Genomic DNA, 16,162 nt, shown 5'->3' with positions numbered 1-16,162 from the left:
TAGAACTGTACGCAGTACTCTAGCTGTGGCCTAACCATTGTTTTATACAGTTCCAGCATAACCTCCCTGCTCTTATATTCTATGCCTTGGCTGATAAAGGAAAGTATCTCGTATGCCTTTTTAACCACCTTATCTACCAGTACTGCTACCTTCAGGCATCTGTGGACATGCACTCCAAGGTCCTTTTGTTACTCTACACCTCTCAGTATTCTCCCATTTATTGTGTATTCCCTTGCCTTGTTTGCCCTCCCCAAATGCATTACCTCACACTTTTCTGGATTGAATTCCATTTGCCACTTTTCTGCCCACCTGAACAGTCCATTGATATCTTCCTGCAGGCTATAGCTTTCTTCCTCGCTATCAACCACACGGCCAATTTTTGTATCACCTGCAAACTTTTTGATCAAGCCCCCTACATTCAAGTCCAAATCATTAATATGTCACAAAAAGCAAGGGACCTAGTACTGAGCCTTTTGGAACCCCACTGGAAACAGCCATCTGTCAACCATTACCCTTTGCTTCCTGCCACTGAGCCAATTTTGGACCCAACTTGCCACTTTCCCTTGGATCCCATGGGCTTTTACTTTTTTGACCAATCTGCCATATGGGACCTTGTCAAAAGCCTTGCTAAAATCCATGTACACGACATCAAACGTGTTACCCTCATTGACCCTCCTTGTTACCTCCTCAAAAAATTCAATGAAGTTAGTTCAGACATGACCTTCCCTTAACAATCCATGCTGACTGCCCTTGATGACGATTCTAAGTGACGATTTATGCTGTCCCTCAGAATTGATTCCAATAATTTGCCCACCACTGAGGTTAGACTGACTGGCCTGTAATTACTCGGTCTATCTCTTCCCTTTTTAAACAACAGTACGACGTTAACAGTCCTCCAATCCTCTGGCACCATGCCAATAAGCCAGGGAGGATCATAAAATGGTGGTCAGAGCCTCTGCTATTTCCTCCCTTGCTTCTCAACAGCCTGGGATAATTTCATCCAGGCCTGGCAATTTATCTACTTTCAAAGATGCTAAACTGCTTAATACTTCCCCTCTCACTGTGTATCCCATCCAATATTTCACAGTCGTCCTCCTCCTCCTCCTTAACTAGAATCTCTGCATCATCCGCCTGTTTTGTGAAGACAGATGCAAAGTATTCATTAAGAGCCATACCCACGTCTTCCGCCTCCACATAGGTTACCTTTTTGGTCTCTAGTAGGCCCTACTCTTTCCTTAGTTATCCTCTTGCTCTTTATGTATTATTAAAACATTTTTGGGTTTTCCTTAATTTGACTTGCCAGTATTTTTTCATACCCTCTCTTTGCTTTCCTAGTTTCCTTTTTAATTTCACCCCTGCACTTTCTATACTCTAGGCTTTTTGCAGTATTGAGCTCTCGGTGTCTGACACAAGCTTCCCTTTTTTGCCTTATATTATCCTGTATAGTCCATGTCTTCCACGTGTAATGTTGGTCGCAGTCCCCAATATCCACCTCTTCTACATGTAGTTATGTTAGCCCCAGTCCCCAATATCCACCTTTCCACAAGTAATGTTGGTCGCAGTCCCCAGTATGCACCTCTTCCACAAGTTATGTTGGATGCAGTCCCCAATATCCATGTCTTCTAAATGTGCAGAGCAGGCTCAAGAGGCCGTATAGCCTACTCCTGGTCCTTATGTCAAGTGATGTTGGTCACACTCCCCAATATGCACCTTTTCTAGATGTAATGTTGGCCACAATCCCCAATATACACGTAGTAATGATGGTCACGGTCCTCTATATCAGCCTCTTCTACATATAATGTTGGTCACAGTCCCCAATATCCACATCTTTACATGTAATGTTGGTCACAGTCCCCAATATCCACGTCTTTACATGTACTGTTGGTCACAGTCCCCAATATCCACGTCTTTACGTGTACTGTTGGTCACAGTCCCCAATATCCACGTCTTTACATGTACTGTTGGTCACAGTCCCCAATATCCACGTCTTTACGTGTACTGTTGGTCACAGTCCCCAATATGCACGTCTTCTAGATGTAATGTAGGCCACCTTCCCCAATATCCACCTCTTCTACATGTAATGTAGGCCACCTTCCCCAATATCCACCTCTCTTACATGTAGTTATGTTGGCTCAGTCCCCAGTATCCACCTCTTCCACTTGTAATGTTGGCTGCAATCCCCAATATCCACCACTTGTAATGTTGGCTGCAATCCCCAATATCCACCTCTTGTAATGTTGGCTGCAATCCCCAATATCCACCTCTTGTAATGTAGGCCACAGTCCCTAATCTCCACTTCTTCTACATGGAGACTATGACCAACATCATTACAATATCCACCACTTTTACAAATGTGTTATAACACCTTGGTCTTTCTCCGGCTCAGCAGCCTTGAGCACACATCCGTGCATGATATACCCATGCTTGGCATTGCTGTAACTTGGCTGCATAGCACTACATTTATCGATATTAAAACACATCAGCTGGAAACAGTTTGCAGCTGATATAAAGGTATGTGCAGGTGTATGGACAGATTGCAAATTCAACCAGCTTAGTGAGACAGGACCTTGTTCTGCGGAGGGTTCCCTAAAATCCCTTCATTGCCCAGATGGTTGTACTGTGCATCTCCTAATGATCCCTTCTAAAAAGTTGCCTTGACGGAAGTCAAACTAATGGGCCTGTAGTTTCCGGGTTCTGACGTTTTGCCCTTTTCAAAAATTGGCAGCACATGAATCTCTCTCCAGCCATGGGAACAATCCCAGGCCCCAGTAAGCTGTTAAATATCTCAGCAAGGGGATCGCAGAGCACAGTCCCCGTTTCTTTGAGCACCCTCAGGTGAATGCTGTTAGGACCAGCAGCCTGATCTGTTTTGAGATCCCTTGTTCCAGCCAGGCTTATATCATCAGCCACTTTGACATTTTAATTTTAGCACCAACACCACAATGTAGTGTTGGTGCCTCAGTGTCATCTTCAGTACCAAGGACTGACGCAAAGTAACCATTAAAATCTCTGCCATATCCTGGGAGTCAACCCGAATCTGCCCTGAGGAATCTTCAGTGGCCTTATATTCTGCTTACGTATAATTTGTCTTCCACCTGAAGATGGTTTTGAAGGCATTCAGTTTTTATTCAGTGTCACTATTATCCACGCCCGATCATCTTGAACAAGTCAACTGCCATTCTCTCAAATTCTGACCTGTTATAACCTGGTACTGGGGTGCAGTACCAGGTATAGGTCTGTCACTGTATAACACTGGGGTACAGTACTGGTGAGTACTGGTCTTTCACTGGTGAGAGCTGTTTGAGGTAATGATATTTGGCATCACAGAATAAATGTCAGTTTTAATGTATTAATAGTACAGTAAACCTGGTAACAAGAAGGTCAGATGAGACCTTTGTCATATTTTGCTTTTTAACTGAATATTTACCTGACATGGTTGCTTGATGCATATTAATAACAATGAATTTGTTTGAATCTATTTATTATCCATCCCAGATATTAACAGTTGCTTTATTTCAGTCCTGTTAATTGGTTGTTTTTCAGTAAATTTCCATTATGGAGCTCAGCTGCTTGACACTAATGACTTGGTCACGATGCAGTGGAACTGGTTTCACTCACCATTTAGGAGTGAGTTGACACCTTGGCTGACGGTTCCAATTTAAAAAGAAGCTATTTTGCCTCTTTCAGATCGCGTGTACGAGCAGCAGCTGGGTATTCAGAGCTTGTGGAAACCGTTCCAGGCAGCAGCTACTTCTGTCACCTGTCTATATAAAGGTACGTCATTGATCAGTGTGCCTATTCATTAAGAGCACGGCTGTCCAAACAGTGGCCCGTGGGCCCCTCCTGGGTTCTGATACCCAGCCCTCAGCCCAGCAACGCAGAATATTTACGCTCAGATTTTCTTACTTGCTGGTTTGTTCTGTTTGAATGTCGTGGGCCTTGACGTTTGGAAACGGCTTTATTTTTAGCGCTACTGCTTTTACAGTGGATAAAACTTTAAATAGACAAAAGAACAAAATTTGCATTGATCAGGCATCACACATTCTCAGGATGTCACAAAGTGCTTCATGGCCGATGAATTACTGTTGGCAAATGCAGAATCCTGGACATAGGGAGTGAAGGTATACTTACAGGAGTTGTCTGAGACAATGAACCTGAGAAAAGTATCTGGAACAAAACCCCCCACCCCTCGAAAAAACTTCACGGGATGTATACAAGATAATTAATGGCATTGACACAGTTAATCTGACGCTACTTTGAAGTGTACCAGAATAGATTAACTCTGGTGTAGATTAAATTTAGGACAGAAGTCAGGAAGCACTACTTCACACAGCAGTCAGTGTTTAGAAAGTGTGTGTGTGTGTGTGTACACATCAGGTGAGCACAGAATAAGACTGAGTTGTGTTATCTTTGTCCCGCCCCCACACATTCGAATATTGCTCCTGGTCTAGGCTCCCACGTGATGAACAATCTGAGCAGACTCCAGACACTCGAGAAATCGTACCCCAATCATGGTGCTTTCAGGAGATGAAATGAGGAAAAAGCAAACAGGAATAAGCACCAACTTGGCAGTTAGTCAGAATGTTATTGGTACTTAACCTTCACCAGTGCTGTACTGTGGGAGTGCTTCATTGTCAGAGATGCAGAGCTTTAGGTGAATTGTTAAATGGAGGTCTTACCTGTTCAGGTGGATGACAGGCAGATGGTAGGTTGGTATCCTGCAAGGATGAGATCAAATGGGCTGAAGGGCGGCTTTTATCCAAACCGCAGTTTTGTACTTGGATAATTCTGTTTCCCTTGTTTCCTTGTACTCTGTTGTGATTACATTTGGGTTGGTTTGTCCCAAAACAGCCCAACATTTTTCTTTTGGAAAGGAAATGTGCATGAGAGTCAAAAATGTATTTGGTTTCATCTTTTGTAATTGTCATTCTCCTCGCATTAGATGCTGGGCTCCTTTTTAAAAACAGACCATCTAGAAGACCCCAGCCAGTAGCCATGTCACCATAGTAATTCAACCTACACACATGGTCTAACATCCATCCTTCCCTCCCCAGATGGGCTTGAAGCGTACAGAGCGAGCTTGGATTTGGGTGTGCAAGCAGGCTATCAGAGGCGAAACAAGGAAATGCTGGCCTGGGTGAAAAAGAGGAGACACATCATACACCGAGAGGACTTGCTCAGCTTCCTGTGTAGGAAATCACCACCTTCGAGGAACAGCAGACTGGCACCTCGGCTAAACATACCCTCTTCAGTATTGGGGGCACAGGAAGATTCAAGCAGGACTGCTGAGGGTGACCTGCAGGCATTTACTGATGCCATTGCTGTGCATGGTAAATAAAAGGTTATTCAGAGAGGTTTCTGACTGCCTAATACCCAGAAATACCACTCATATTCAGGCCTTTTTGAAGAGCGTGAGATCATAAAAGGGTGTTGGACAGCTTGATGGCTTGAAAGTTAGAAATGGCATATGTCGGTTAATCTTTGCACCGCTCCTCCTGGTGCCATTTCACCAGGCTCTTTTTGTGTAATTCTTCGTCATTTGCTAATCTCTCCATAGCCTCGCTGTGACCTCCTCCAGCCCTACATCCCAGATGAAGCCCTTTGCTTTTCAACTCTGGCCTGCTATGTATCAATGCCTCCACATTGCTGCCCCGCCCAACCTCTCACTATTGCCCCATCCCCTCATTTCACCATTCGTAGTAGCGTCTTCAGTCATTCCTCCACTCTCGAGCTCCCTCCCTGACTCTTCCACCTTGCTACCCCTCTCCACCTGGAGCTCCCTCCCTGACTCTTCCACCTTGCTACCCCTCTCCACCCTGAAGCTCCCTCCCTGATTCTTCCACCTTGCTACCCCTCTCCACCCTGGAGCTCCCTCTCTGACTCTTCCACCTTGCTACCCCTCTCCACCCTGGAGCTCCCTCCCTGACTCTTCCACCTTGCTACCCCTCTCCACCCTGGAGCTCCCTCTCTGACTCTTCCACCTTGCTACCCCTCTCCACCCTGGAGCTCCCTCCCTGACTCTTCCACCTTGCTACCCCTCTCCACCCTGGAGCTCCCTCCCTGACTCTTCCACCTTGCTACCCCTCTCCACCCTGAAGCTCCCTCCCTGACTCTTCCACCTTGCTACCCCTCCACCCTGGAGATCCCTCCCTGACTCTTCCACCTTGCTACCCCTCCACCCTGGAGATCCCTCCATTACTCCTCTGCCTTGCTTACCCCTCTCTGCTCTGGAGCTGCTTCCTGACTCTTCCACCTTGCTACCACACTCCCCACCTTCAAAAGTCTCCTCAAAACCAATCTCTAACTATACTTTTGCTCACCACCCCTGACCTTTCCAACTCCTGGTCAGTGTCTCTTTTTCCCCCTACCCCCCTCAGACCTTTTGTTAAAGGTGCAGTGTAACTTGCTGCTATGGGGTCTGATCAGTACAGCAGAATCCAGGACATATTTAAATAAAGGTCATGTGCTCTCAATATGCCTCCTTCCCCACCTCCCTCCCTTCAAGAGCTGCTTACCATCTTGTAGCCTCTTCCAAGTAGCAGTGCGAGACAACATGAGCCTCAGGGATGTGTGTGGCAGCCTGTTGAGCTGTCTCACCTCCCTTCGTCCCAATGGTGCATTTTGTCTCACTGTATCTTTCCTATCTAGTGATACAAGACAAATGTGCCTTACTCACACCTGTGGAATAAAAATTCTGTTAACCTGGAAGTTTTGTAATGCAGACTCCATTAACCGTGCGAGGTTAAACATTTGGCTGTAATATCAGCCTGCCAAACAACCTAATTTTAATTCCATTTACTTCCCTTCCTTCCATCCATCGAGGGGAACAGCCAGAATCAGAGGTGGTATATATTTTATGACATTATCTGTTGTCTGAATTCTCCAATGTCTGTGTATTAGGGGGAAACCTGTAACGGAAGCCTGCCAGGTCTCTGCCCGGAGGTGGGAATGAAGACCATCTTATGCAGAAGGTGGGCTTTTTTCAAGGTGTTGGGGTGAGGGGGAAATGAACCTATTTTGTTGCATCCAAAGCTCGCTGTGCCACGCAGTGATGGGGCACGGGTTTTTTAAAAATTAATGCTCGGGGTGTGGACGTCACTGGCAAGGCTGGCATTTATTGCTCAACTCTAGTTTTCCTAGGTGGTGGACCTTCTCCTTGAACTACTGTAATTGTTATTTGTAGCACTTTGAAACAACTGAGGTGGCTTGCTGGGCCACTCCAGAGTACACTGGAGAGTCAACCTCGATTCTCCATGTGTGACTTACTGATACTGAATCTTAACACTGGAGGTGAGGCACTTCATAGGGTGGGGAAGCTGGGATCAAGTCACCCTGGGTGATATGGATATCCGTAGCAGCTGACTTCAGAGCAGTATTGGCACATCCGCGTTGCATGTATAGACTCAAGAAAGAGGACCACAGTAAATATATATAACATTTTGCTTTAGAACCATAGATGTTTATAGTGCAGAGGCCATTTGGCCCATTGTGTCTGTGCTGGCTCTTTGCTAGAGCAATCCAATTCTAATCCCATTGCCCTGTATCTTCCTCTGCTTCAAATATTTGAGCCAATTTTCCCTAAAAAGATGCAGTGGTCTCTGCCTGAACCACTTCCTGTGGCAAAACATTCAATGCTCCAACAACCCTGTGTGTAAAGAAATTTCTCCTAACCACTCTCTTCACTCAGTGACAATTTTATATTCATGTCCTTTCATCACTGACTCCCCAACTAGAGGAAATAATATTTTCCTATTCACAGTCAAAACCTTCAGAATTTTAAAAACCTTGATTAAATCTCCTTAGCCGTCTCTGTTCCAATGGAATCCGTCCCAGTATCTTAAGTCTCTCCTCATAACTAATTTCCTATCCCTGGCATCATCCTGGTGGATCTACACTGTACGCTCTATAGGTTTAATGTCCTCTCTTTGGGGTGCCCAAAACTGCACACAGTGCTCTAACTGTGGACTAACCAATTATACAAATTTAACAAAACCTCTTTACTCTCTCTCTCTTTGTCCCTACTTATAAAACCCCAAAATGCTGTTGCCCTTTATGGCTTTAACTACCTGCACTTTCAGGGGATGATGTATTTGACCCTCTCTGTTCACCCACACCTTTCCTTGAGCTGACTGATCACAGACCCACGTTGCTGGCTGTGGTGGAGGGCTCTCAGCCCTGTCCTACCCTGCAGGACTGGCTGGAGGACAATGTAATGTTACCCAGTGGTGTGCAGAGGGCGAGAGCAGAGATGAGATTAATATTTTTCTATCCTTCTTGCTCTTCCCTTCCTCTCTCTCCGCCCCCCCCCCCCCCCCACCCCCACCGCAGGCCTCAGTGGCGCCATGGCGAACGTCAGCGTGCGCTCAGGAACGCCCGGGTCTCCGACACACACGGGCAGCAACTCTGCCTCGGCGCGCAGGCGTGGCAGCCTGCAGGACGTGGACTTAAATAGCTTTATAGCCGAAGAGATGGCCCGCCACCTGGACAGCTCGAGGAAGAGGGCTCCGGCCCAGTGCAGTGACGTCATCACCGAATCGCCCAGTCACAAGCGAAGCCGGATGCTATGAAGGGACGAAGGAGTGAGCTCCCGAATGACTGGAGGTAATCCCGCACTTCAGACACCTGGATGGGTGGAGCAGGGAATAGTAGGAACCAAAAAAACACGTAAACCTTTGGCCAAACTTTGGAACAAATGTTTATTGAATGGAAGTGTATTGTGATTACTTCAATATTGCAACGCACTCGTACTTGAAAATGCAATATCAAAGTGGGTTTTTAATGGGCATTATGAAGATTTGTATCTAAATATTGCCTGCATACTGCATTACGTGTCTCAGTTATGTCATTTTTGTTTCCTTTTTGTAATTTTCTTTTGGCACTTTATTTAGCGGTAATTTTGAGACTTGTTTGTAAAGGACTGGCTCACAGTTACTTGATCCTCTGTGACCCCCTCTCTTTCCCCCCCACCCCGTGCCTGTGTGCCAAGCCATGTGCAATCCAATCCTTTCCTTCAACGTTGTTTTACCCGTTGGTTTATTTTGCGCACCTGGTATTTGGTCCTTAAACGTGAAGGTGAGCATTTCTCAGAAGGTTGGTAATTGAGAGTGACCCAGGACACTTGGGGCATTTGCGACTGAGGGGTCCCCATGTGTTCCGAAATCGAAGATTGCAAAGTTGTTGAGTCGCTGCACCAGCACAGCTCCTAATGGTTGGCACAGGAGTGGCAGAAACCTGGTTACCAGGTTACTTGCCTTTCCGCACCCTCAGAAAAAGGGGCTAAATATGTATGAAGACTTGCTGTTTTAAAAAAATAATAATTTCCTAAAGACTGTCGTTCTCTTGCATGTCTGTAAAGGGATCCCAGTATCATGTGCCTGCTATCTCCAGAGCCCTGCAGTGTCTTCATTTAAAACCAGATTACCTTGATCTTGCACCTCAAGGGGTAAACAATATGTTCACAACCTTTAAGGTTACAGCGCACACTTTACTGTAAAGTTTTGTAACTCGGGGAAAGCAGTGTGTGAATGTTCCAGTGCTGGTCGTCGTGTTATCCTGGGTCACACAGGGTCAAGTAATTGTGAAATGGTTTGGAGTATGAATCATACCTGTTTGAATTGTGAAAAACTTTGAATTGCAATGCTCTGGCTAATCACAGTTGTGAATCCATTAAATACTGAAGCAGCAAATCTCTCAGCCTGTCTAGTCTCTCTCTTTTCCCCCCCCCTCCCCCCCCCTTCAACTGAAGACATTGAGTCCAGTTGGGATACAGATTCACAGGCCCTCCCCCTACCTCAGCTTACTGGGCATTCTCCATGTGTCTTCCTAAACAGTGAGTGCTGTTATTTGACCATGGGGGGCATCACGTGTGAGCCTAATCCTATCAACATTTGATGTCCACACAAACCCACTTTCCTGCAGGGATCTGGACAGTGAACACAGGCTGATATTGTTCCCTTTCCCTCGCTCAGGGTTACCCAGCAGATTCAGCATACTACTGTTTGAAAGGCAGTAAGTACCTCTTGCAGTGTGAAGCTAAGGTTTATTTACTAGTAGAGTAATGCACAGAAGCAGTAAGACACAATAATTTACTGAGTACAATAGTTTGTGAGAAGCAGTCCATAAGAGAGAGAATATCTTTTTCCGTGGCTTAGTGGTTGCACACTCGCCTCTGACTCAGAAGGTCATGTGTTCAACTCCCACTCCAGAGACTTAAGCACATAATCCAGACTGACATTCCAGTGCAGCACCGAGGAAGTGCTGCATTGTCGGAGGTGCCGCCTTTCAGATGAGATATTAAACCGAGGCCCCGTATGCCCCCTCGGGTGGGCGTAAAAGATCCCATGACACAATTTTGAGGAGGAGCAAAGGGAGTTCTCCCCAGTGTCCTGGCCAATCTTTATTCCTCAACCAACATCATAAAAACTGATTATCTGGTCATTATCTCATTTCTATCTGCGGGATCTTGCTGTGCGCAAATTGGCTGCTGCGTTTCTCTGCATTACAACAGTGGCTACACGTCAAATGTGCTTCATTGGCTGTAAAGCGCTTTGGGCCGTCCGGAGCTTATGAAAGGCGCCATATAAATGCAGGTCTTTTTGAATCCATTTCACCTGTAGTTTGATGAGCAGCAGGGCTTTTGGGTGCAAGTCTTTCTTGGACTTTGACAATACAAAGTTGTAAGTGGTTGATGAGTTTCCAATTCACAGATGTAAAGCTGAGTGCTCAGAGCTGTGTGAAACCTTTCAAGTTACATATGTGCCTCTAGTCTGTGGGCATCCTGAATGAAACAGGGTTCACACTGTGAGGAATGGTTTTCATGTTGCAATATCACAGCCTTCCTGCAAGCATCTCACCCAAATGGTTTAGCAATCAGAGTAACTGAATTTACCTCTTCCATGGTCTGTTAATATGCAAATATTAACATTTCAAACAGCCTGTTCCAACCATTGAGCAACTTTTAAGTTCTGAACAGAGGTATTGACACTTTTTATATTAAAAAAATCCATCCAGCTGCACTAATCCAAGCAAGTGGAGAGTATTCCATCACACTCCTGACTTGTGCCTTGTAGAGGGGCTTTGGGCAGTCAGGAGGTGAGACACTCACTGCAGAATATCCAGCCTCTGACCTGCTCCAGTAGCCTTGGCAGTTATTTGGCTGGTCCAGTAGAGTTACTGGTCAATGGCGATCCCCAGGATGTTGATGGTGGGGGATTCGGCGATGGTAATGCCGTTGAATGTCAAGAGGAGGTGGTTAGACTCTCTCATTGGAGATGGTCATTGTCTGGCGCAAATGTTACTTGCCACTTATCAGCACAAGTTTGGATGTTGTCCGGGTCTTGCTGCATGCGGGATCGACCTGCTTCATTATCTGTGGAGGGTGAATGAAAGAGCATGTTACCTGGATTGCTTGCTGAGAGTGTAGGCTCTTCTGTTCTTCGAAAGAAGTTCAGCTCCACTTGCCGAGGTTTTCCATCCCCCTCTTCATTGGGGCATGCCGCCAGCCAAGTGGTAATTCCGCCTTCTCCCGAGATGGCCTTTAAGCTCCCCCCCCCCCCCCCCCCCCCCCCCGGGCTGCATTTCCAGCCCCGTGGTCATCAAGGTACAGGAACTGGGCCCTTTGGCCTCTGCCAGGGAATCGTGCCAGCCTGGGGGAGGCATCATCTAGCCTTCTCTCAGTAGGACTTGTGCACAGCTGTGTCTGAGAGCACTTGCACAGGCCCCTCCTCTTGGTCCAAAGCCACCTCTGCCAACAGAGGCCTAGCAGACAATCCCTGTGTCTAATGTTCAGTGCAAATGGTGGGAAACACTGAGGCCATGTTTCTCTTATTTGCACACACTTATATACCCTTCCCTGAGGTGGGCGTAGTGCACCGTCCTACCATGACCGGGACTGGCCTGCAGAGAAGAGGGGAGTCTGGGGACTTGGTGGAGAACATCCCCAAGTCACCACACGGACTGCAGCGGTTCAAGAAGGCGGCTCACCACCACCTACTCACCTGAACCTACTCACCAATCAGGTGCCTCCCCTGTGTCGCGTCCCGATCTGATTCCTGACGTCACTTCGAACTCGGTCGCAGCTCCGCTCGGCTCGGCTCCTCTCAGCGCTCTGAAATCCCGCCTTTTATCGGACGCTCCCTCCGCTCGGCTCCTCTCAGCTGTTCTCAGCGCTCTGAAATCCCGCCTTTTATCGGACGCTCCCTCCGCTCGGCTCCTCTCAGCTGTTCTCAGCGCTCTGAAATCCCGCCTTTTATCGGACGCTCCCTCCGCTCGGCTCGGCTCCTCTCAGCTGCAAAGAGCAAAGAATCATTGAATCTTACAGTGCAGAAGGAGGCCATTCAGCCACCATGCCTGTGCTGGCTCTTTGAAAGAGCTATCCAATTAGTCCCACTCCCTTGCTCTTTTCCCTACAGCCCTGCAAATTTTTCCTTTAAGTATCTATCCAATTCCTTTTCGAAAGTTGCTCTTGAATCTGCTTCCTCCACCCTTCGTGTCAGTGCAATAAAACATAGTCAAAATCACCAATTCACCCAGTCCAGCTTCTATAAAGAAAATGAGGTATGTCTTGTATGAGCCCCCAATACTCTCATTGGTGTTATATGCCTTGATTACCAAAAGGCGTTCAATAAAGTACTGTATAGGAGGCTATTGGATGAAATTAAATCATGGACTAATGTATTAGCATGCCATGTGTGCAGCACAAATGCAGCTGATGTTTATACTGGCAGCACAGTCATCACTGAGACATTGGTTGTGACAGGTCAACATAAAAGGTGCTGCTTGGAAGGCCTTTAAAGGCACTTCGCTCGTTCTTCTGTCATTGCATTTTTTCTGGCAAAGTTGCTGATCTGCAGGTTGTGAAGGAGGGAGCTGACTGCTTCAGCCACCTCTTTCCACCGTGGCCTGAGATGGTCTCTTGCGCTACCAAACTGTCCTGCCCACCTTGCCCTCATTGCAGGAGGACATCTGGGTGCCATCTCTTGTGCTGTTTCTGCTGTCACAGCCCCTTTAAGCCGCTACAAGCCTTTAAATCCTGTAACAAAATCCGAGTCTCGTCCACCCACCCCACGTGCACGTGCGGGTCCGATCAGTGGCAGCTCTCCAGTTGGAGCCTGCTGAAAACTAAGTAAAGAAGAAATACTTCACAGCCAATGAAGTGCTTTTGAAGGGTAGTCACTGTTGTAGGAAATGCAGCAGCCAATTTGCGCACAGCAAGGTCCCACAAACAGTGGACTGGACCCCCATGTAGACCCCAACGATAGGAGTCTTATGGTTTCGGACATCAGATAAGTCAAACTCTCAACAGATTGTCCTGTAAGACTTTAACAGCAATGCGAAATGCAGGCAGGATATAATTACCTCAGTCTGGAGAACGGAAGTACAGTGGCCTCCACATGCTATCTTCTCGAGTCTATTCTAACAGCTATGCTACCTGTATTTATACCCAAGATTGTTTACAACATTTGTGATCTAACTTTGGGCCAACTGTAACCACAAGGACGTCTCTGCATTGTTCTGACCGCAAGTCGGGTTTGTCATCACATGCACCGATACCACTTCCTTGGTTTACTTTGCATCCTTTCTCCACACAATTGAAACAGATGTGAGCCAGGTTGTTAATATACACTGTGGTTTTAACACTTACCAATTCCTAAAGTGAACCTTGCCTCAGTGGGTAGCACTCTCGCCTATGAGTCGGAAGGTTGTGGGTTCAAGTCTCACTTCAGAGACTTGAGCACACAATCTCGTTGACGTTCCTAATGTAATACTGAGGTGCTGTCTTTCGGATGTGATGTTAAACTGAGGCCCTTTCAGATGGATGTAAAAGATCCGAAGAAGAGCACGGGAGTGTTGCCCAGTGTTCTGGCTAATATTTACATCGAGTTACGTTGAAAGTACAGCACAGAAACAGACTGTTTGGCCCAACTGGTCTATGCTGGCGTTTATGCTCCACACGAGCCTCCCCCCTCCCTACTTCATCTAACCCTATTAGCATATCCTTCAAATCCTTTTCCCCTCGTGCTTATCTATGCTATTTACCTCAACTACTTGTGGTAGCACATTCCACATTCTTACCACTCATTGGGCAAAGAAGTTTCTCCTGAATTTGCTATTGGATTTATTAGCAACTATTATATATTTATGACGTCTCGTTTTGATCTCCCCCACGAGTGGAAACATTTTCTCTACGTCTATCGTATCAAATCTTTTCATTACCTTAAAGACCTCCATCTCCAGTCTTTACAGCCTTTCCTGATAAGTATATCCTCTTAGTTCTGGTATCATCCTTGTGAATCTTTTTTGCATCCTCTCCAATACATCTATATCCTTTCTATAATATGGAGACCAGAACTGTTCACAGTACTCTGTGTGGTCTAACCAAGGTTCTATACAAATTTAACACAACTTCTCTGCTTTTCAATTCTATCCCTCTAGAAATGAACCCCAGTGCTTGATTTGCCTTTCACTACTTTTACTGATTTGTGAATATGTATCCCTAGATCCCTTTGCTCCTCTATCCCATTTAAACTCTTATTATCCAAGCAGTATGTAGCCTCCTTATTCTTCCTACCAAAATGCACTACCTCACACTTACCTATATTGAAATTCATTTGCCAATTACACGCCCATTCTGCAAGTTTATTAATGTCCTCTTGCATTTTGATGCATTCCGCCTTTGTATTAACTACACCCCCACCTCCCCCAATTTGGTGTCGTCCACAAATTTTGAAATTGTACTTCCGATTTCCCAATCCAAATCATTAATGTAAATTGTGAACAACAGTGGCCCCAGCACTGATCCCTGTGGAACCTCACTTCCCACCTTTTACCAGTCTGATAACGTACCCTTAACCCCTACTCTTTTTTGTTTTGTAGCTAACTTGCTATCCATTCTGCTACAGATCCCCTGACTCCCAATGCTCTGACCTTAGTCATGAGTCTACAATGCGGCACCTTATCGAAGGCCTTTTGAAAATCCAAATATATTACATCTACTGCATTACCCTTGTCTACTCTTTGTTACTTCTTCAAAGAATTCAATAAGATTGGTCAAGCATGACTTTCCCTTCTGAAATCCGTGCTGACTATTCTTTATTATATTTTCTTTCTCTAGATGTTTTTCTATTACATCTTTAAGTAAAGATTCCAATATCTTTCCTACCACCAATGTTAAGCTAATTGGCTTATAATTCCCTGGACTTGTTCTATCTCCCTTTTTAAATATAGGAATAACATTAGCTGTCTGCCAGTTCCCTGGCACTATTCCCTTTTCTAATGAATTTTTTATTTATAGATGTAATAGTGCCTCTGATATCTCCTCCCTAACTTCTTTTAATATTTGCGGATGCAATCCATCTGGACCTGCAGTTTTATCCTCTGTAAATTTGATTAGTTTATCAATTATCTTTCCCCCCCCCCCCTTTTCTAGCTTAAATGATTTTATGCCGCCTTTGTTCTCTTCTAATATCCTGCCCACTTTGTTAGTCTCCCTGGTAAATACGGAGGCAAAGTAATTATATATTTCTGCCATTTTGCTGTCGCTGCCTGTGAGTTTATCCTTTAATGGCCCTCTCCCTATTCTGATTTTTCTTTTGTTATTTATGTGTACAATACTTTACTATTCCTGGATAATTTAATCTCGTGGTTCCTCTTTGCTTTCCTAGTCGTTTTTTTTACTTCTTTCCTCACCTCTTCATATTCCCTTTTGTCATTCTCTCCTTTATTGTCTATGTACTTAGTGTATGCCTTTTTCTTTAGTTTCAATTTTACCCTTATCTCTTTATTCATCCATGGTGTTTCATTATTGGCTAGTTTGTTCTTGGTGTTTAGAGGAATATATTTCTCCTGAACTATTGATCACCGTTTTAAATATTACCCACTGTTCTATCTCTGTCAAAAAAAATTTCCAGTTTACCTTCCCCAGTTCCATTCTCATCCCCTCAGAATTAGCTTTTTTCCAATCTATTACTTTGGTCTTTCTTATTTATGTCTTTCTCAATCATTATTTTAAACCTTATTTTATGATTGCTATTGCCTAGATGTTCCCCAACGCTTCTGTTATCTGCTCCGGATTATTTCCATTACTAGATCCAGCAGTGATTCCTCTCATTGGGCTTCTCATTGGGTAAGAAAGGAGTCCTATACACACTGTAAAAATTTCCCC

At 45.3% G+C, this 16,162-nt stretch overlaps 1 protein-coding gene and 1 long non-coding RNA gene across 2 annotated transcripts in view; one reads left to right on the top strand and one right to left on the bottom strand.

Annotated features, from left to right (window-relative positions):
• Nucleotides 1-9,686, top strand: part of LOC137341295 (HUWE1-associated protein modifying stress responses-like) — a 10,257-nt gene extending 571 nt beyond the window's left edge. The window contains exons 2-4 of the mRNA XM_068004412.1: nt 3,688-3,774; nt 5,055-5,330; nt 8,329-9,686. Of these exons, the coding sequence (XP_067860513.1) occupies nt 3,688-3,774; nt 5,055-5,330; nt 8,329-8,567 (602 nt within the window). The 3' untranslated portion in view covers nt 8,568-9,686. The remainder of the gene's footprint in view (nt 1-3,687; nt 3,775-5,054; nt 5,331-8,328) is intronic.
• A 333-nt stretch (nt 9,687-10,019) lies between these two features.
• The window catches only part of LOC137341423 (uncharacterized), a 42,197-nt gene continuing 36,054 nt past the window's right edge, over nt 10,020-16,162 (bottom strand). The window contains exons 2-3 of the long non-coding RNA XR_010967037.1: nt 12,011-12,286; nt 10,020-11,368 (exon numbers count right to left, since the gene is read on the bottom strand). This is a non-coding gene — a long non-coding RNA (uncharacterized lncRNA). The remainder of the gene's footprint in view (nt 11,369-12,010; nt 12,287-16,162) is intronic.

The sequence above is a fragment of the Heptranchias perlo genome, chromosome 23 (genome assembly GCF_035084215.1).
Source record: "Heptranchias perlo isolate sHepPer1 chromosome 23, sHepPer1.hap1, whole genome shotgun sequence".
NCBI classification, from domain to species: Eukaryota; Metazoa; Chordata; class Chondrichthyes; order Hexanchiformes; family Hexanchidae; genus Heptranchias; species Heptranchias perlo.
The sequence above is the reverse complement of the archived record's forward strand: the minus strand, read 5'-3'. Positions and strand labels throughout refer to the sequence as shown.